Below are 20,205 nucleotides of genomic sequence, written 5' to 3' on the forward strand. Positions count from 1 at the left end.
GGCGGCCGGGGTCCGGGCTGTCTTCCCGCCATGGACGAGGCTGACCGGCAACTTCTGCGGCGATGCCGGGTGCGGCTGGTCGGCGAGTTGCAGGTGGCATCTCTCTGGGACGCTCTACTGAACTACGAGCTCTTCACGCCCGACATGATCGAAGACATCCAGGTGCGCACTCGCCCATCCCGCGCCCCCCAATTCCCGCGCCGCATGCAGGCTTCTGTCACAGATGGGAACAGCGAAGCCGCGCTGAGAGGGTTGCTGGAGCTGCTACGTAACTTAAAGGCCGAGCTCCCACTTCCCTTGCCCCGTCTGTGCCAATTAGTAACCACCTCCTTTGGGGAACCATCGTGTGGGAACCCCGTTTTCCCACACGGCGGCGAGCCCACTGAATTGCGCGGCGGAACCAAACGATCCCAGACACCTCTTTGAGCGCTTGCTAAAGCCGTTCCGCGCCCTGCACCACCAGCGTGCACTGTTAGCTGCTGCAGCACTGCGCTTTTGCCAGCAAGGAGGCATGTGTGTTTTCCTCCTCTAGCGTGGCGGTCCATGGCACCCACTTAGGCGTCAGACAGCCTGGAACCCTGTCTTTGGGCAAGTCACTCACTTATCCTCTTTGAGTCAGTTTCCTGGGCTGCGAAATGGGGACAACAGTAGTAGTGTCCTGAGGGCTGAATGAGATAACGGATGTGAAACTGGAGTGTCAGGCACACTCAACCTATGGCAGTTGGCTGTGCCTTGGCCTCCTTGGCCAGTCCTTCATGTGTTGTTTATGTTTTGTAAAGCTTTTTTGGAGATGAACGGCCTGATGCATTTAATGGAGGGAATAATAAAGTCAAAGATTGGAAGTTCTCTTTAAAAGCACTTTCATGTCTTTGTCTTATTTGACCCTGACCGCAGGACTCTGAGGTAAGGTGGGTACAGGAGGTATTTCCTACCGCGAGGAGCAGTGGGTGTGCGAGGTTTCCTGGAGGTCCCTGGCTGGTGCCGGGTGGTCTGCTTGCAGGCCAAGTGTTCAGTTTCTCCATCACCCAGCAGCTCGGCTTGACCCAGTGAGGAAATCTTTAATAGGTCAAGTGTCATATGGAAAATTACCAATGAATAATAATATTAAAGGAAGCCTTGTGAGCACCTGCTGTGTGGCCTATACTCAAGAGTGGAAATGGCACAAGGTCATATCCTTGCCTTCAGGTACATTCACAAGGGTCACTAACTCCGATGCCCATGGAGGCCCAATGTGTGGGCACTACGGTAGGCAGCCTCTGCGCTGCTCCCCAGCTCCAGCTGGGTATGGTCCAGTGTTGCTAGATCTTTCATGTTTTTAAAGAGAAACTGGAATTCTCGCTGTCAAATTCCCTGATTTTAAATGTTAACAATTCAGAATTTTAAAAGAATGCTGTATGAAAGACAGGCCTCCATTTCCCCACACCTGGTGTGGCTGATGAACACACAGGCTTTGGAGCCGCATGGATGTGAGCCCAGATTCTGGCTTTGTTATATATTAGCAAGTTGCAATGCCTTTCTGTGACTCAGTTTCCCTCTCTATAGAGTGGATAATTATAATTTAAGGTTGTTGAGGGGACTAAATGAAATCATGCATTTAACAAGTGTCTTTTTGTGAGTGTTCAGTAACTTTTGAGAGAAATCAAGCAACACAATCTACTTGCAGAGAAGTAGGCATATAGCTCAGTGTTTTGTGGCTGAGAATTATCTTCTCAGTGACACTATAGGTGTGCGCTGTTCTAATATAGTAGCCATTAGCCGCGTGGCTATTTACATGTAAATCTGAACTATTAAAATTAAACAAACTAAAAAATTCCATTCCCCAGTCATAGCACCCAAGTGCTCATTAGCTGCATGTGGCTGATTGGGCAGCCATATTGGACACTGCAGATAAAGAACATCGCCATCATCTCGGAAAGTTCCCTTGGACAGTGCTGCTGCAAGACATTTGAGGATAGGGTGGTGTCTTATTCTTGTGCATCCTGAGGAACTTGCCCAATGTTGGGTCTCAAAGGACAGCCAGCAGATAACCAGCATCTTCTTAGTGCTCCTGCCCTGCTCCCTGTCTCAGTGACTGGCCCTACCCATCCCCACACCTGTCAACCTTGACCATTTCTCCATCTTCACAGTCCACCCAGTCAATGGCCGTGCTGTCTATTCTCCCCGCTTGTTTCTCTGGTCTGTCCTCTCACTTGTCTTTATTCTAGCTGTATCGATTTTGCTGCCAAGTGAGCTGTGGCTCACTTTTATTGTCCACCCTGCCCTCAGGATGATTTTTCTAAAAGGCAGATCTGACTCTGTCACCCCACTTCTTAAAACTCTTCAGTGCTTCTCACAGCTCTCTTGGCATGACCACACCAATGCCCCCTGCCTCACTACTGTTCCCTACCCCCACTAAATTCACTGTTCACTTACTGATGTTTCCTGGGGCCTCAGCCAAGATCCTTTCCTGGAATCCTCTCTGACCCCCCAGGGCTGAGTTGGGTGTCCCTGTACCTTCCCAGTCCCCTGTGGCACACCTCTCCTTGCTGTGTTGTTGTCGATTTCTCTGTTTGCATCCCCCACCCATCGATCGCTTCCTAAGGACCGAGATTATTTGCTGCTGCATTTTCAGCACGTAGCACAGCACAGGGCACATAGTAAATGCCTCCAAAATACCGAATTAATAGATCAACAAAGGGAATCTCAATTTTTGCCCATGTCCCTGATTGTTTAGATTGATGCCGTGTAGGAAGTGGGGGGATAAGGTGAGAGTCCCAGAAAGTGCGTGTGTAATAGCGCCCTGTCGTTCTTTCCAAACAGCGAGCGGGCTCTGGGTCTCGTCGCGATCAGGCCAGGCAGCTGATCACAGATCTGGAGACTCGAGGGAGTCAGGCCCTTCCTTTGTTCATCTCCTGCTTGGAGGACACGGGCCAGAACAGCCTGGCTTCATTGCTGAGAACGAACAGCCAAGCAGCAAAGCGGAATCCGGAGGCCATCAAACCCCTGGACCTCATGCCTGTGGTGGTTAGACCAGTGAGCGGCAAACCAGAGGAGCTGAGCATGGTAAAGCAAGATCCGTCTAAACTGACCCCAAGGCCAGAGGGTCTCAGACCAGAGGCGCCCAGACCAGTGGACATCAGTTCCAGAAGATTCAGTGATGTCCGTGAGTACCGAGAGCGTAGTTGGTGGGTGGGCGTAATGAGCATTCATGGGGGAGTGACCGTTGGTGCAGCTGGGAAGGCAGAGATTCAGAATTTAATTTTGATCTTGTCTTTCTGAGTACTTATGGGTGGAATATTCTGGTAGGTCTTCAGTTTTGGCAGCCCTTTCTCTGAAAAGCATGTGTTCTCTTCTGAATGAGTAATTTCGAATGACTTGTCTTCTACCTCACAGATTCTTTCTCCTGTTTGATCAAGTCTGATAAGCTCTTCTGCTGAATTTTTCATTTTCTTCATTGTGTTTTTCAGCTCTAGAATTTCTGTTTGGTTCTTTTTTGGTGATTTCTGTCTCTGTCAAATGTCTCGTTTTGTTTGTGTACTGTTTTCCCAATTTCCTTGAATTGTCTTTTTTTTTTTTTTTTTGTAGCTAACTGAACTGCTTTTAAACAATGATTTTGAATTTTTTATTGGGCAAATCTCAGATTTCCATTTCTTTGGGGTTAATTACTGGAAAATTATTGTGTTCCTTTGGTGGTGTTGTGTTTTCTTGATTTTTCACGTTCCTCGAAGTCTTGCGTTTCTGTGCCTGTGTTTGAAGAAACATCACCTCCTCCAATCTTTACTGACTGGCCTCTTCAATGCATCCAATCTTGGATTTATTTTATTTTATTTTATTTTTGCATCAGCGATGAACTAGAATTTCTCCACTGGACTTGTGGACTTCCACAAAGGCACGCTCGTCTGTGGGTGATTGTCAGAATTGGTGTTCTCTGTGAGAGAAGGCAGCGGAAAATTCTTGTTCTGTCATTTTGATGGGATCACTCTCACTTCGTCAATCATTATTGCTAATTTGGGAAATGAATAAGTTCCTCAGTAGTGGATGATGGTTATATTTTTGGGGTGCATTGGATGTTTGAAATGAGCAATAATTTCAGAATTAAGTCTGTGGTCTAATAGAAGTCCTCAGGCTAGGTAAAACCATTTATTTTTTTTACAAATGGGATATAAATGGTTTTCCAGCATGACTTTTAAATTGGCAAGAGAATAGTTCTCAACGAAGGGTTCAGGCCTGCTCTGAGCAATGAATGTCATCATCATTGGATCATGAGGGTAGGCTCCAATGTGACATGGAGGTAGCCACTATGTTCTTTTAGCTTAAAAGGAAAAAAATGTCCCACAACCTTATAGGCTGGTGGCTAGTTGACTTCTAGCTAGTTGAAATGAAAATTCTTTTGACATTGAAGGAAAAAATGACCATTTTACTGATTTATTTATTTTGCAAACATTTCATGGGGACCCACTCTGTGCTGGGCCCTATGGGTTTGACAAATGGGAGCATCTACTTTCCTGGAGCTTCTCTTACATCCTTCTGTTCTAGAATTTCACGTAAATGGAATCATGCTGTGTATACTTTTCTGGCTTTCTTTACTCAGCGTCATGTTTTTGAGGTTATCCATGGTGTTGCGTGTATTGGTAGCTCATTTCTTTTTCGGCTGTGTGGTGTTCCCTTATGTGAGTGTATCGCAATGTGTTTATCATCGACTTGTTGACAGACGCTTGTGTTGTTTCTGGTTCTGGGTGTTATGAATAAGGCTTCAGTGAACATTGGTGGCCAAGTGTTTTTGTGTCCATTGCACTCATTTCTCTTGGGCGAACACCTGGGAGCGGAATTGCTGGTCAGAGGGTAGGTGTGCATTTAATTATTAGAAACAGTTCTCCAAGGGGGTTGTGCCCTTTGACTCCTCCCAGCAGTGTCTGAGGGTTCCTGAGTTCCCAGCCCTGCGTTTCTGTGAGGGCTGTCCTCACAGAGTCCCTTGCCGCTCCCCTGTTGGCCCCTGACCTTTGTGTTTTCCCTCTTTCTCTCTCCAGGTGCTCAGGAGGGACTGAGGGGAAACGCCGATTTGGTAAGTCTTGGTATGATTTGGGGCCAGTTGCGTTGGTTTGGGCCCTTCCGCTCTCCACTCCCCAGGACCTTCCCTGCAGCTGCGTCGGGAGCCCAGGGAACCCAGCCCAGCTGGAGAGAGGGTCCCAGTGCCATGCCCCCTGCAGCTCCCTGACCCCGGCACAGCTCTTCCTGGAGTACAGTGTCCAGCTCTGCTCTTTCCTCATCTGTGAAGTCAGGGGATCAGACCTCATGAGCGGTGGCATCGGAATCAGCTGTGTGACACCCACCCCAGACGGAGTCATTCTCTCATTCACAGTATTTACTGTGTGACTCCTATGTGCCAGCCCTGGGCTCCATGCTGGGAGCCCTGAGAACAGACCACTTGTGTTTCTAGTCCTTGTGGAGCCATCAGCCTAGCAGGGGCTGCTTACACAAAGAAATGTATAAATATAAATAGTGTTAAGTATCGTAAACAAAAAAACCAGGCTGATGTGAGAGAGAATTACAAGGGAAACACTGAGCCTGGGGAGGAAGCAGCGTCAGCGCTCTGAAGATGGTCTGAGCTGCGTCTGCCAACAGAGCCACCCACTTGATGCTCAGGTGCTCCCCTGGACTGGATGGCCTTTAAGGTTCCTTGGGGTGAATGTCTCTGGGTGCTGGATTTCTAAGCTAGCAGTTCCCATCCCTGAATACCGTGATGGGAGCTAATCTCCTCCCCCAGGGTTAGCTGTTCGGTTGTCACACAGCTCATGCTTACCCGAGTCTGGTTTGCAGTCTTTGCTTCTGCCCTGCAGTGCTGGGTGTAGACCCTGCTGATCCTTCCGAGGGGGTGGGGGGCAGACCCCTTTTCTTTCTCATCGCTCCAGACTGTCAACCACATGAGTAAAAACCAGGGGGTCACCTTCCCTCTTGAGGTGTGCAGTGAGACCCCGGATTATGCCGGTCCCTGTGCTTGGGCAGGTATACGTCCTGAACGCAGACCCCTGTGGCCACTGCCTCATTATCAACAACGTGCACTTCTGCCTCAAGTCGGGGCTCAGCACCCGCCCCGGCTCCGACGTCGACTGTGAGAAGTTGCAGCGACGCTTCCGCTTGTTACATTTCATGGTGGAGGTGAAGTGCGACCTGACTGGCAAGGTATGGTCACTGTCCGTGGGGCTGGGGGCGGGGGGTACTTTGTCCTACAAGAGACCCCGAAAGCAAGTGGACTCTCTAAGAAGAGCTCTTAGGTCTGTAGGACCGTGAGAGGCAGTACTGTTCAGTGGTTACCAGTGTAAGCTTCAGGCTCAGAAAGACTGGCTCTCCAGCCACCTGCCGTGTGACTCCTGAGCCTTAGTTTTCTTGTCTAGACAGCAAGAACAGTGCTCCCCTCCTGGGGTCGCCGCGAGGTTAGATGAACAGTGCCCAAGCACAGCACCTGTTCCTCAAGAACGGTGGTTATTGAGACCGTTAGACTGTCATACTTCAGTGTTGGCCCTGGGAGTAGGGGAGGTGCGCCCAGGGATGGGGACCCGTGGGGACCCGATCCGCCAGCTTTCTGGCTCACCTGCAGCCTTCTCTTGTAGCAAATAGTCCAGGCTTTGGTGGAGCTGGCACAGCGGGACCACGGCGCACTGGACTGCTGTGTGGTGGTCATCCTCTCTCACGGCTGCCAGGTAGGAGGCCTGAGCTCCTTGGGTAGGTGCCTGGGAAAGGCTGCACTGAAGGCTGTGCGGGAGCCCCACCCATCCTGTGTCCGGGACACCCTCAGCTTTATGGGAAGAGCCATGGGGCCTGTCCACCTCCTGTTGTTTTTTTTGGGTACCATCTGGTCCTCTGAGGATTTGGATGCTCTCCCTGGGTAGGGGGCGGGGGTGTTCCTGGGAGAAGCATCTGGGAGAGGCAAGGAGCAGACAAGCTCTGCTCACAGAGCTTCTACCCCCGGATTTTGTTCAGAGCTAGCACAGCCCATAAGAACTCCTAGCTCCTGCCTCCGTCCAGCTGGGCATGGTGCCGGCCCTTGCTGCTGGCTGGCAGTCAGGACACTGGCATCCACTCTGGGCTCAGCCACGAATGTGCCGGATCATTGTGGCCAAGCTCCTTCCCCTTCCTGGTCCTCAGTTTCCTCATCTTTTAAGTTGGGGGTTGGACAGATTAAAGATTACAAGCTGGGGTCTTGTATAACCCCCTGGGTTATACAGTGTTTGAAAAAATGGCAGCTTTCACGAAAAAATTAGGGTTTTCATCTTCTCTTGAAAACCACAAAGGTCCGTCCTTACCAGGCCAGCATCCTCACAGGGCATGCTGTGTGGCCTGTAGCTGGGCAGGTCCTTCCCTTCATGGTATGGCCCTGGGACCAGTAGCATGGGCATCTCCTGGCAGCTCGTGAGAACACAAGCTCTCAGGCCCCACTCTAGACCTCTTCATTCAGAGCCTATGCTTTAACAGGGTCCCGTACACACAGAGTTTGAGAAGAATTGATCTCGAACAGTGGTTCTCCACATTTAGCTGCATCAGAGGCACCCGAAGGACCTGCTTGCTAGTCTTCACTCTGGGTGGGGTCCAAGAATTCGCATGTCTTACAAGTCCCAGGTGATGCTGATGTTCTTGGTCCAGGGACCACACTTTGAGAGCCACTGATCTAGAAGAAGCTGGCTGGCACTCTCTAGTTAGGCTGTCTTGGCCCCTGTAGGTACGTGAGTTTGAGACCCTGGAATGGAAGCTGATTGGGCCCATCCAGAACCAACCTGCTCTGTCTAAATCCACCTCGTGCCCTGGCTGGGACCTTCTAGATGCTTGGCCCCCACAAAGCCTTAGAACGGAGATTCTCACCCGACCCCTTGGTTTTGTAACCAGGATTCTTGGTCTTCTAGGCCAGCCACCTCCAGTTCCCGGGGGCTGTTTACGGCACAGATGGGTTTCTTGTGTCCATCGAGAAAATCGTGAACATCTTCAACGGAACCGGCTGCCCCAGCTTGGGAGGGAAGCCCAAGCTCTTTTTCATCCAGGCCTGTGGTGGAGGTAAGCAGGTCCTCAGCCCCTCTGCAGATGAATTTAGTGGGGAAGGAGCTGCTTGCGTCTCCATCCAGCCCCTCGCGATGTCCAAGGGGTCTCTCCAGGCAGGCAGAGGGTCCCAAACATGGCCACTGTTGTTTAAATGGCAGCACCTGCATCCGGCTGGAGAGCTCTCAGCCGTTAGAGGTGAGAGTCTTCATCTCACGTTGCATTAGCATCAGAGGCTCATGCAACTTTGGCAACTTCAACTCAAGAGACTTGACAAAAATAAACAAAGTGGAGGAGAAAAAAAAACTCATTTTCCTTATCATCACCTCCTGACTCCCCATCAACTAGACCCCCTTTCCACTACCCCAGAGAAAGGGAGGCCCACTTTCTGGGAAAGTTAGTTAGCTGGTCTTGCGGCCTGGTGCCCACCCCCATATCCTTTCTCAGCAGCATGGATGATCTTTGCGGTGTGTTTGGACTCCTTAGTGGGACCTATGTGGCCCTTGGTGATCTGGCCCTGGTCGCCTCACCTCCCCCAGTGTGGCACGCTGTGCCCGCCCCAGCACCGCTCAGCTTCCCCAGGATGTCACAGGCTCCTTGGCCTTTCCATGTGCTATTCCTCTGCCTTGTCTCCTGGCCAGCTCTTAATCATCCATCCTCCGATCACAACTTATTGTCACCTCCTCCAGGAAGTCTTCCCTAAACACCCACTCTTACTCGAACTGCCAGGATTAGCTGGCCCTTGTGTTCCTGCAGCCCCGTTCTTCCCCGTCACAGCACCTTCTCCTTGCGTTGAAATTGCCGTATTCCCTGGTCAGCTCTCCAAGGGCAGGGCTAGGCCTGTCTGACCTACAGCCAGGTCCTCGTCCTGGCACAAAGCTCACAGTATGGTTGGTTGTATCTTATGTGAATTCTAATTATTTGAACTTGAATATGAAATAGAACCATATAAAAATATCTGTGAGCGAAATTTGAAATAATGTCCATTCCTTCCACTAAAAAACAAACCAAAACAACTCACTGGGAACAGCAAGATTCCAAAGTTGGAATCAGCTGCCTTTGGAGTTCCTGGCCCTGCCTGGCTCCCCCCAGGCCACGTGACCTTGTGTTTAACGCTGTCGCCACATGAGGGCGGCATGTCAGCTGAGAACAGAAATAACCAAATGTCCCTGTCTCTGTCAGTGTCTGGGGGAGTATCCTGTTGTTTACAGGCATCAGATCGTCTGCCCTGGATTTTGGTGACTTTTATGTTGCTGTTTTAAAGTTCACTGTTGTTACAATTTAAAAATCCTCTAACTGCCCCTTCGTAAAGAGATAGTGCAGGCACCAGGGCAGAAAAATGTACCTCAGCAACAGTGACTTCAGTGTGGAATGTCAGCGAACAAGTAGCATGATACAAGGTGACACAGTGTGACGATGCTCTTGGCCAAAGCTGAGCAGCCCCTGTTGGGCCGAGCTGTAACTTTTGGGTGACCCCTCTTCAGAGTATGAGAGATCATGCTGGAAAGGCAGAGGAAGAACAGTATGCTGCAGTGGTTGTGGATTTTGTGTACCGAGCGAACAGCTCCTCTTCCCACTGTATATTTATTCTTATGGGGAAGCTAGTCTTGCCTCACAGGGAGCTTTGAATTATCGACGCACTTTAAGAACAAAGCCATGTGTAAAAGGCATATAGTGCGGCCTTCGCATCAGATTTGTAGAAAGGATGACACATGAATGGAGACGCAGCTGGCATCCCCCGTCTGACCCACTCTTTCTCTTTTCCTCCATATTTCCCTCTCGGATCCCATTGTCTCTGCTCCGTTTTTTCACAGGCAGTCCCTCTGCCCATCCCTGTCTCCTTAGGCCATTCTTAAGTCATCCCCCCCTGAAGCGCCCCCTGCCCCTGCTGCACCTGGCTGCCCAGGCAGACCCAGCAGCAGTCCCTGCTCCCATCTCAGATCCCCTGCCCTGCGCCACCTCAAGTCATCCCCAGACACGTGGGGCAGATTCCAGAATCTCGACCAAGGAAACAACCAGAAGCAGCGACTTGAGTAAGCTGTAGAATAGTCCAGCTTCCATAGATCTAGGAAGCCCCCTTTGCAGGCTTGGGGCCCTCCATGGAGCACCTCAGGGGGCTGAGAGGCAAGAAGATCGAAGGCAGAATCCTGGGTTGTGAGAACAGACAGATGACCAGGTTTCAGAGCTTCAGCTCTGTGGAGCGAGAGGTCAGTGGGTGTTGGGGTTATTATTATGGGGTTGCCACAACTTCTCTGTCTTGTCTTGGTCCCCTGGGTGAACTGTGACCTCCCTCCCTCCCACCTTGCTGTTTCCCACCGTGTGTCCGGCCACACAGACTGCCTGCTCTCCTGCCCACGGGCCTGCCCACTGCGTGCCATGTCTGCCACCAAGACTGTTCCCTCTTTTCACATGGGAGCCTGCAGGGGCCTCCGTCCCTTGCTCCAGAAACACTTCCCTGAGGACCCTCTGGGCCCCTCTGCCCTCTGCCTGCTTTTACTGAGTGGCTCTTTTTACCCTGCAGTGAACTCTGCCTCCTGCCAGGGAAGTCACCTCGGGAGACCTCCTGTGGCATTGCCACCCCAGCGACTCTGCGGTTGAGCTGTGTGTGGCTCCCGTCCTGCCCTGACCCCTCTGTTTTCCAGGCCTTCCCCTGCCTTTGGGGGTGGGTGGTTAGATTTTAAAACTGAAAAGACAGAAAATATGACAATTTAAAATCATGCAGAATCCTGACCCAGCCATCTCGTTTTTGCCTCTTAACTTTGGCGCTTGGCCCCTGGGCTCAGTGTGCTTTGCTCACCTAACCTTGTCCCTTACACATTTCCCACGTGCCCACAGTCTTCATCATCGCTGGTGGCTTTCTAATCTTCCATGTCAGTGATATGTAATCGCTTACCAAACCATTTCCCTAATGTCGGCCATTTAGATGATATTCAATTTTTGACTCATACAACCACAGATGTCTTTATATAGAGGGCTTTTGGCTCCACTTGAATTATTTCCTCAAGAAATTTCTGGATCAGGAGCTGTAAACATCTCCATGGATCCCTTGTGACTTGATGCCTTCTTTGATTCTAAGAGAAGATTTGCAATAGCTTCAGAAGTGCAAATGATATAGAACAAAACAGAGGAAATGCCAGGAAGAATAAGTTTGGAATCTCGACATGCATCCTGTGAGGTCTCACATGCGTAGAGAGGCGGCCTGCAGATTTGGCTTGCGCTTTCCAGCAGCAGAGGCGAGACAGGAGGATGAGGTAGAATCACTCATGGGATCAGTTACCAAGGGATGAGTCTCCTTTATGAGGACCCCAAGCAGGGTTCTTTTCCCGGTCAGTGTCGCAAAGCCACTGTCGAGACCAGGACCAAAAGTGAGCGTTAACAGTGCAAGCTTTTATTCTATGGCCAGAGAATGGGAGGGAGCACAGCTTTCAGATCAACTTCCGGCCCCTTTGCTTTTGAAGGGTACTGAAATAGGATAGTAGGAATGAAGGGGAGGTTTAGGGAGACAGGTGGGAGGAGTAGTCAGGGATCTCGTGTCGCAAAGCCAAAGTTGAGACCAGGACCAAAAGTGAGCATTAACAGTGCAAGCTTTTATTCTATGGTCAGAGAATGGGAGGGAGCACAGCTTTCAGATCAACTTCCGGCCCCTTTGCTTTTGAAGGGTACTGAAATAGGATAGTAGGAATGAAGGGGAGGTTTAGGGAGACAGGTGGGAGGAGTAGTCAGGGATCTTTTGGAGTGGGGAGGGGTGAGAGCTTTCCCGGGATCAGAGTTCCACTCTCTTTTTGTTTGTTTATGGTCTCTTCTGGCTGTTGTCCTTGTCCTTGTCAACCATCCTGGCTCTGGTCGGTGGGATATTTAGCATGGAGATTACGTTGTAATGAGCTTTAAAATCTTTTGGATGTCATGTAGATAGTCACCTTGGTTTTGACTGGTTTCAGCCAGTCTTGACAAGTTAACTGCTGACCAGAGATAGAGTTAGAGCTGGGGAGGGATTCAGACGGGCCGAGCTTAGAATGGCGAGTTTTCTCCCCTTACTTGTCTTAAAATGGGCGCTTTGTAATATAGTGAACAGTTTCCTCAACTTTATTCCTACCCGCACCCAAAAAAGATGAGTTTTATATAGTTTTTAAAAAATTATTTTTATCTGTCTCAATGCAGGTTTTTGTTTTTGTTTTTGTTTTTTCCAGTTTGGACATTTACCCCTTAGGCAGAGGACCCCATCTTCTAACTTTGTATCTTCCCTCAATGCCGGTGTTGGTGCTTTGTACCCCAGGGGTGCTCCATGTGTGTATGTGTCTGCCATCTGTGTCATAAGCCATGATTTTAAAGAAGGCTTCATAATAACCCGAGGAAAATCCTCATGATGTTGCAATTGGGGAATAAAGCGTGCTTAGTTGAACCTGCGAATAACCAGGTGAAAACAAATCCACAAACGACTGGAAGGAGATGCAGCCAACTGTCAGCCGTTGTGGTCTTTGGGCGCTGCCAAGATGGCTGGGCTTCGTTTTGTTTTGACTCATTATGTTGAGATTTAATGTGTGGCGGGGAAGAGGCCATAAATGCGGTTAGAGAAAGCAGCCAGTTACCAAGTGTAAACTGACGAGATCAAGAGCGATTCAACACATGCAAAAGTCAGACTCAGATGTCCTTTAAAGATGAAAAGTGCAAGTCCTCTGCCATCCCTGCTCCCAGTCTCGTTCCTCAGAAGTAGCCACTGGTACCAATGATGTGTTTCCTTCCAGATTTTTTTTTTCTCTCTCTCTCTCTCTCATCTATCTATCCATCCATCCATCCATCCATCATATATATGCCAAATGGGTCATACTTTACATATTATTCTGTGACCATTTTTGGTAATTTAAAACCATTGTGGTACAATACACATAAAATTGGCCATCTTATCCATTTTTAAGTGTATAGCTCAGTGACATTAAGCACATTCATGCTGTCATGCAGCCACCACTATCCTCCATCTCCAGAACCTTCTCATTTTGCAAAACAAACTGTCCCCGGTTAAACACTAACTCCCCTCCCCGCTCCCCAGCCCCTAGAAACCACTTTTCTGTTTTCTGTTTCTGTGAACTGGACCGCTCTAGGAACCTCACAGAAGTAGAATATTTTACTTAGCATATGTCGCTCAAGGTTCATCCATGTCGTGACATGTATCAGAATTTCCGTCCTTTTCAGGGCTGGATAATGTGACTTGTTCTTTAATGACATAAAATTTGCCATTTAATCCATTTTCAAATGCCCAGTTCAGTGGCATTAACATTCACAGTGTCGTACAACCATCACCACTGCCTAATTCCAGAACCCCTTCGTCACCCCATAAAGAAGCTCCGAACCCAGTGGCAGTCACTCTCCATTCCTGCCTCCTCCCAGACCCTGGCAACAACTAATCCGCTTTCTTTTCTATGGATTTGCGTCTTCTGGATATGTCTTATAAATGGAATCGTATTATGAGGTCTTCGATGTTTGGCCTCTTTCACTTAGCATGCTTGCAGGGTTCATCCACACGTGTTATGGATCAGTACTTTATTCCTTGTTGAGCCTGATAATATCCCATTGGGTGTCTGCACCACATTTTGTTTATGTGGTCACTTGTTGACGGACGCTTGGGTTATTTCCACCTTTTGCCTATTGTGGATAATTTTGCTGTGAACATTTGTGTACAAGTTTTTGTTTGGACCCCTGTTTTTAGCTCTTTTGGGTATATACCTGGTAACTTTTTATAACTGGTTTTTAAATTCCTGCATCCTCTTCCCTCCTCAAATTTTACTTAATGAATGTGTCAAATTTTGGTTGTAGAAAAAAGTAAAGCTTCTATTTCAGTTTCCTACTCATGTTTGCCCAGCAAGGGAGCCCTGGCTCCAGAGGGAATCAGGCGATGTTGGGGACAGGCTGCGTGGAGCAAGGAGCTCTGGTCTGTGTGTCTCAGTGACGAGTGGTGTCTGTTTCTGCTTCCTGCAGAGCGGAAAGACTGTGGGTTTGCGGTGGTCTCCACTTCCCCTGAGGACAGGGCCCCCGGCAGCAACCCTGAGCCAGACGCTGTGCCATTCCAGGACCGTTCAGGCAGCTGTGACCAGCCGGATGCTGTGTCTAATTTGCCCACACCGAGTGACATCTTTGTGTCCTACTCTACCTTCCCAGGTGAGTGCGTCGGCCAGCAGGTCCCCCGCTCCCATCTGCCCTAGAAGCCACTGTGTGTGAAGGAAAAGACCCGCGTGTGAGTCTTGGTTCTGCCTCTTGCCGCCTGTGTGACCCTGACCACGTCGCTTCACCTCTCGGAGCCTCAGCCCAGGGTGAGGCAGGCGAGGTGCCTAGGGTGCAGAATTTGAGGAGGCACACACCCTTGGGTCACCCTTGTCCTGCCCTGGCCTCAGTTTTTCTCAACTTTAAAACAGGAATAATAATCAGGCCTCAGGGGTTGACATGGGGATTCACAAGGTGGCTGGCACATCACCAAGCACAGTGCTTGCTACAGAGCCGGTGTGACAGGTGTTAGTCTCCATCCTTTCTTGTCCCTCAGGGGAGTCTCTTGACTTCTCCAAGCCTCGGTTTGCTTGTTGGGAGAACGGGAATCATAACCAGTGTCACGAGGTGCTGGTGAGGATGAAATGGGATCATGAATGGGACAGAGTGCAGAGATGTGGGCTGCTCCTGCCGGAGGTGTATTGTTCAGAGGTGGCCCCTGCCCGCATGCGTGGGGAGGGGCGGCTCTCCAGCAAAGTTCAGCCTTTCTCCTTCCGAAGGCTTTGTCTCGTGGAGGGACCCCAAAAGTGGCTCCTGGTACATCGAGACCCTGGACAACATCTTTGAGCAGTGGGCTCACTCTGAAGACCTGCATAGCCTCCTGCTGAGGGTGAGTGTTGCCAGAAGGACAGGGGAGGCTGCTGGGGAGGGGCAGTGTGTCCTCGCCAGGCGGGGTGGTGGGGGGAGCAGGTAGACCAAAGGTAAAAGGTGGTGAAACCCCGTCCGCTTCTGCCCCTTGGCTTGCCGTGAGAGTCAGTGCTTTTGCTTCTCTTAATGCGAGATGTTACTGCCTGTGGTGACATTTGCCCCTTATTCCAAGGGCTGCCTTCCCCTGCTGCTCTGAGGAGCCCAGGTGACACCTCCCACTCTCCACACTGACCCGGGTTGGATGGCTCAATGGACAGGGCATGGCAACCCTGAAGGCAGGTCGTGGGGCTCTCCTCACACCCTTTGCCCCACTGCGTGGTCAACTACTCTTGACCCTCAAGAGTCATGAATCCTCTTTATTATGTCCCCTTCTCGGGAGGCCCCAGATAGAGAACAGGGAGGATGGCCTACTAGGGCCCCAGCCTCACCGAGTGAAGTCTGACTCAGAGCAGCGGCTTCCTCCGAGGGTCCCAGAGCACACGCAGGCCCCCACTGCTCTGCCCAGGTATTTTGTGCCACGAGAAGGGGCTGCAAGGGCTGGGGCCACTCCTCCTGAGGAGGGTCTGGTTCTGTGCGTTGTTGAGTGGAGCAGAGAAGAAAAGCCAAGTGCAGGGCCGCCGTGTCCCATGGCCCTGGGCAGGTGAACCTCAGAGTTGGCCTGGGCCCCGCACGGCGGGGCTGGGGTCCGTCAGGGCACCCAGCTCCTGGGCCCCAGTGCTGCTTTCAGCTTTTCTTCAAGCAGACCTTTCTATCTGATGTAAACTTTGTGAATTTTTGAATTTTGAAGGTTTGAATTCTGAGTTTTCAAAACTTACAGCTGAGATGTTTGTTCTTCAAACTCCCCAGCCCACCCCAGAAAGCTGCAGTTAGAGGGTTTAAAAATGCTTTTTCAGGGAGCATTCCTCCTAGCCCCTCCTCTATTCTAAAAATCGAAGGTATTCTTACTTCCATGGAGAGAATTCACAGACCTCCCTATGGTCATGTTTTCACAGGTCGCTAATGCTGTCTCGCAAAAAGGGATTTACAAACAGATTCCTGGCTGTTTCAACTTTCTCCGGAAAAAACTCTTTTTTAAAACTTCATGAAGCCAGAGCCCCTCACCCTGCCTCACCTTTCACCCCCAAACCTTCCTGCTCCAGGCCTGGCGGGTGAGGCCTGGGCTTTCCTTCATCTGCGGCTGTCACACATTGAAGATTTTGTAACCCGTCGAGGGCCTGCTCTTTCCCCACTGGCGGCAGACAGGTGCTTAGTGGCTCCCAAATTGGAGACAAATGACCACCGAGGGAGGAAGAGGAGCAGAAGCATGCTGTGGACAGACTTGTGGCTCTTTACCAGTGGCTGGTTCCCTGGCTAACGTCCGTGGTCTGTGACCTTTGCATTTTTTCTAGAGCAGGGCTTTTCAGCCTCGGCACCATTGACATTTGGGGCCAGGTAGTCAGTCCTTTGCTGTGGGAGTTGTGCTGTGCATGGTAGGATGTTTAGCAGCATCCCTGGGTTCTACCCACTAGATGCCAGGGGCACCTCTCCCCGAATAGTGACAACCAGAAATGTTTTTGGTGATTGCCAAATGTCCCCTGGTGGGCCTTTACTTGAGAACCACTGAACTCTGGGAATTTTTTAGCTGTAAACAAACCAGCATCTCTCTTAGGTCAGCAAGTTTAGAGCTACTGGAGTCTGAACAGCTGGAATCTGTGAATCTTGAATGAAGTCTTAAAAATGATTAATTTTTCTGTATTGCAGTATTCTTAAAAAAATAAATCTTATGTTAATATGGACTCTCGTTTGCCTGTTCTCCCTGTCCCCCAGCCCCCATTTTGCTTCAACTCTGTTCTTTCTTATAAAGGAGACTTTTGTATTTTTTCTAAATATTTCCTATCTCATTTCATTTGCTCCCCACCGCATCCCAGGAAGGTCACTGGGGCGGGAACCGCATATTCAGGGAGGTCAGGTTGCTTGTCCAGGGGAGAGACCTGGCCAGACCTGGGTCTTCTGAGTCCAGCCTACGCCTCCAGGTGCCTTTCTGGCTGAGGGACCCTCACTGCAGGGTGACCTTGATGTTCGACAGTGAAATGTTGGGCTTTTAAGCTGTCCCCACGGGCCTCTTTGTTGCTTTTAGAGCCCTGGACATGAGGATGGTTCACTAATTAGACTCTCACCCAGATGTGATTCATGTAGTTGTCACTTTATTATTTGCCTTCTGCGACTTTTCCAAGTATGAAACAGTCCCGGGGACTTCTGGTGGTTAGTTATTTGCAATCACCTGCAGGACACACACAAGAAAATCATCCCGTTAACCTAGCAAAGCAGAGACCTGGGCTTGGCAGTGTCATGGCTTTATCTTTCCAAGGCTCCTTGCCGTTCCTGTCAATCGGAGGTGGCCTGAGGAGCATTAATGATGCTGGAGAGAAAAAGACGTTATCACAGCTTTTCACTGACCCGCTGGGGGAACTCTTACAAATTTATATGCTGAATGTGTGGATGGGCAGAGTTTCAGATTTCATTTGTTCCTCAAAGGGCATGAGAGCCCTGAAATTGTTAACAAGCACTGCCATTTGCGTGGTGCTCTTATGCACTGTGGGTGGGGCTGTCCCCTGTTTTCTGAGACTGTTAAGCAGTTTTCTCTTAAACGGAACATGCCAACTCCATGATCCATAGATGCTGCTGGGTCCCGGGAGCACACAGAAATAGTCAAGCATCGTGCAAGAACACGTGCCCCAGGATGTTCACTGCGGCAATGTGAGGGTGGAAAATAGGAACCAGAGGAACGTTTCGTTCGTTATACGCATGCTATGGAAGATTATTTAGCTGTTCAGAAGAATGCCATACGTGTATGTGCTCACATGTAAAATGGATAAGTAGTTAGGGTGTTAAGTAGAAAAGCTAAGTTGCAGAACAGTATGAAGAGTAAAGTCCTATTTTTGGTTAAAAGAGAGTGTGTATATATGTAACAAAGTTCAGAAGATGACACTGTCGATAGTGATTATCTCTGGGGTGTGGAATGGGAGATGTAAAATAAGGGGGGACTTGTGCTTTTTTACTTGACATACTCCTATATTCTTTTAATGTTTTTACAAAGAGAGTATTACCTTCTAAAAGGAAAATTTAAAAAGTGGACGCTGAAGATTCATGTGTTGCTGTCATTCAGTGAACATGTGTGGAAAGGATGAAAGCCCCTGGCCACCTGTCTCCTCTTGTCACTTTCCTGCTCTAGCCTTTTGCTGGCAGCTTCCTGACCTTGACTTGTCACCTATCTAGGTATCTGGGCAGGTGCTTCCAAGCACCTGTGTGTGACTCCAGGTGTGCCTCTGGGCTGAGATGACTGCAAGGTTTCACTAGCCCCTCTGCAGCTGCTGGGGCAGCCTCCACCAGAGGACAGCTGGTCGCTTGGCTCTGCCACTCCTGGAACCCATTGCCAGGCATATGTGCCTGCCCTGGCTGCTGTCCTGTGAATACAAGGCCCCTGCTTAGCTGCCCTGCCTGGCGACGCTTGCTTTGCCCATTGATCCCCTTGACATCTGGCCATATTTTTGTGACCTACTCTGTTGTGCTTGAGTGTGTGGCTGGGAACAGCTGATGTTGGGACAAAAAATCGGGACAATTGCTCCATGCCCCTGCTTTGAGCCCTCAAGTTACTGCCAGGACCAGCTGCACCGTGACTCATGCAGAGCTGGGGCTAGAAAAAGATCCTAGGATTTGTCTGGGAAAAGGCCTCTAAGCATCCTTCCGTCTGATCAGTCTTGGGCCAAGCTCCTTTGAAATGCTAGTGACACTTCAAAAGCCAGACTCAAATTTTCCTCTGCCAAAACGGAATCATGGCTTTCCCCCAATTTACCAGAAATGAAACAAAACAAACCTTGCAAATGAATAGCCACTCTCTTCTTGATTTTAGGTTTTTCTCCAACAAACTTTTCAGGAATCTGGTGTCTGTGACTACTTGTTGGCAAAGAAATGCCAGCAGACAGACAAATGAACAAGGAGCCGGCAAGTATTGATGGGAGACTTGGAGGCAGCCGCCTTATTTTGACAAGGCCCATTTGACAGCACAGTTTTCCTCCAGTGACCACATGCTTATGACTGTGGTTTCATATTTGATTTCATAATGGAGCATCAGTGTGAGTCAACTGAACAGTTCTCTGAAAATTAAAATAATGACATCGGATGCCAGCTTCCCCTTCTTCAGGGGCTCTGCCACAAACAGCACAGCTCCCACTTGCTCTGCCTCCTAAAAACGTGGAACAGTCCTGGTCTAGTTCAAGGCCCATTTTACAGAAGAGCAAACCGAGGCGGTGGTGATGCCTGGGGGTGTCTTCCCTCCCGGCACCCATCCCCAGGCTCAATGCCTCCGCCTCCCTGCCCCAGGCCCCCGGCCCTCCCACCCTTGTGATGGTTCTTCCTGTTGTGGCTGTGGATTGTAACCCTGGCTTCTCCCCAGGTTGGTGCCAGTTTTTTAAAAAAATAATATTTACGGTTTTCACTATAAATATGTGTTCATTGTTAAAATAGGAATTGAGCTGGTGTGGAAGCTTAGGAGGTACCGGTTTTTGAGCTCCCAGGAGACAGCTCTCTGGGGACACAGCCACGATAATATGGGACCCATCTCCCTGGCCTATCCTAGTCTAAAATGTAAAGTCCTGCCTCCCAAGAAACCTCACAGTCCAGGGTGAACTGAGATGGTTGGCACCTACAAAATAATTGGGGGACCCTTTAGGGTGACTAGTTTCCAATAATTAAGGTTGTGAGGGGTCTCAACCCATTGGGTTTTGGTCTTTGCAGGTAAATATGTTCATAGCATTGGATGGTGGGGTCCGGGCCTACATGCAGATAAACAAAAGTAAAATACCCCGCTAATCCTAAGGAACCCAATCTTAACGCCTGAGGAGTGTCTTTTATTTTCAACCTCTCTGGACAAGTCCACTCTCTATATGCCTTTTCATTCAACTTTATCCACATAGCAATTGTGGGGGCCTGGAAGGGGCACAATAGGGTTTGAGCCAGGGGCTCCTCCTGGCTCTCAGGAGGAAGGAAGGGCTCTCAGACCGTGGATGGGCATTGCCTTCTTGGGGCCAGGTCAGCAGGGCAGGGCTCATGGAGCCCAAGTCTTACCGAATTGATCCAGTCGATGTAGTTGGAGACCCGTGTGAAGACAGAGGGCTTATGGTAGTAGTTGCAGCCGAGGGAGGACCCGAAGCTGACCACTCCATGCACTTCCCACTGACCGTTAGCCCCCTGGCAGTTCAGCGGTCCTCCGGAGTCTCCCTGGGGAAGGCCAGAGTTCTGTCAGGAGGGCGCTGGGAGCTTGGG

General features: G+C 49.9%; 2 protein-coding genes across 2 annotated transcripts in view; one reads left to right on the forward strand and one right to left on the reverse strand.

Moving 5' to 3' along the window:
• Positions 1–6: 6 nt before the first annotated feature.
• On the forward strand, positions 7–16,679 carry CASP9 (caspase 9). The gene is made up of 9 exons (XM_006914334.2): positions 7–162; positions 2,800–3,142; positions 5,007–5,041; positions 5,983–6,159; positions 6,588–6,677; positions 7,875–8,022; positions 13,975–14,154; positions 14,757–14,866; positions 15,897–16,679. Exons 1-9 carry the CDS (start codon positions 31–33, stop codon positions 15,987–15,989), a joined length of 1,308 nt encoding a protein of 435 aa, XP_006914396.1. The 5' UTR covers positions 7–30; the 3' UTR covers positions 15,990–16,679.
• A 391-nt stretch (positions 16,680–17,070) lies between these two features.
• LOC102878826 (chymotrypsin-like elastase family member 2A) overlaps positions 17,071–20,205 on the reverse strand; it is a 12,965-nt gene continuing 9,830 nt past the window's right edge. The window contains exons 7-8 of the mRNA XM_006914335.3: positions 20,008–20,160; positions 17,071–17,164 (exon numbers count right to left, since the gene is read on the reverse strand). Of these exons, the coding sequence (XP_006914397.1) occupies positions 17,147–17,164; positions 20,008–20,160 (171 nt within the window). The 3' untranslated portion in view covers positions 17,071–17,146. The remainder of the gene's footprint in view (positions 17,165–20,007; positions 20,161–20,205) is intronic.

This window comes from Pteropus alecto, unplaced genomic scaffold, assembly GCF_000325575.1.
Source record: "Pteropus alecto unplaced genomic scaffold, ASM32557v1 scaffold125, whole genome shotgun sequence".
Classification (NCBI taxonomy): Eukaryota; Metazoa; Chordata; class Mammalia; order Chiroptera; family Pteropodidae; genus Pteropus; species Pteropus alecto.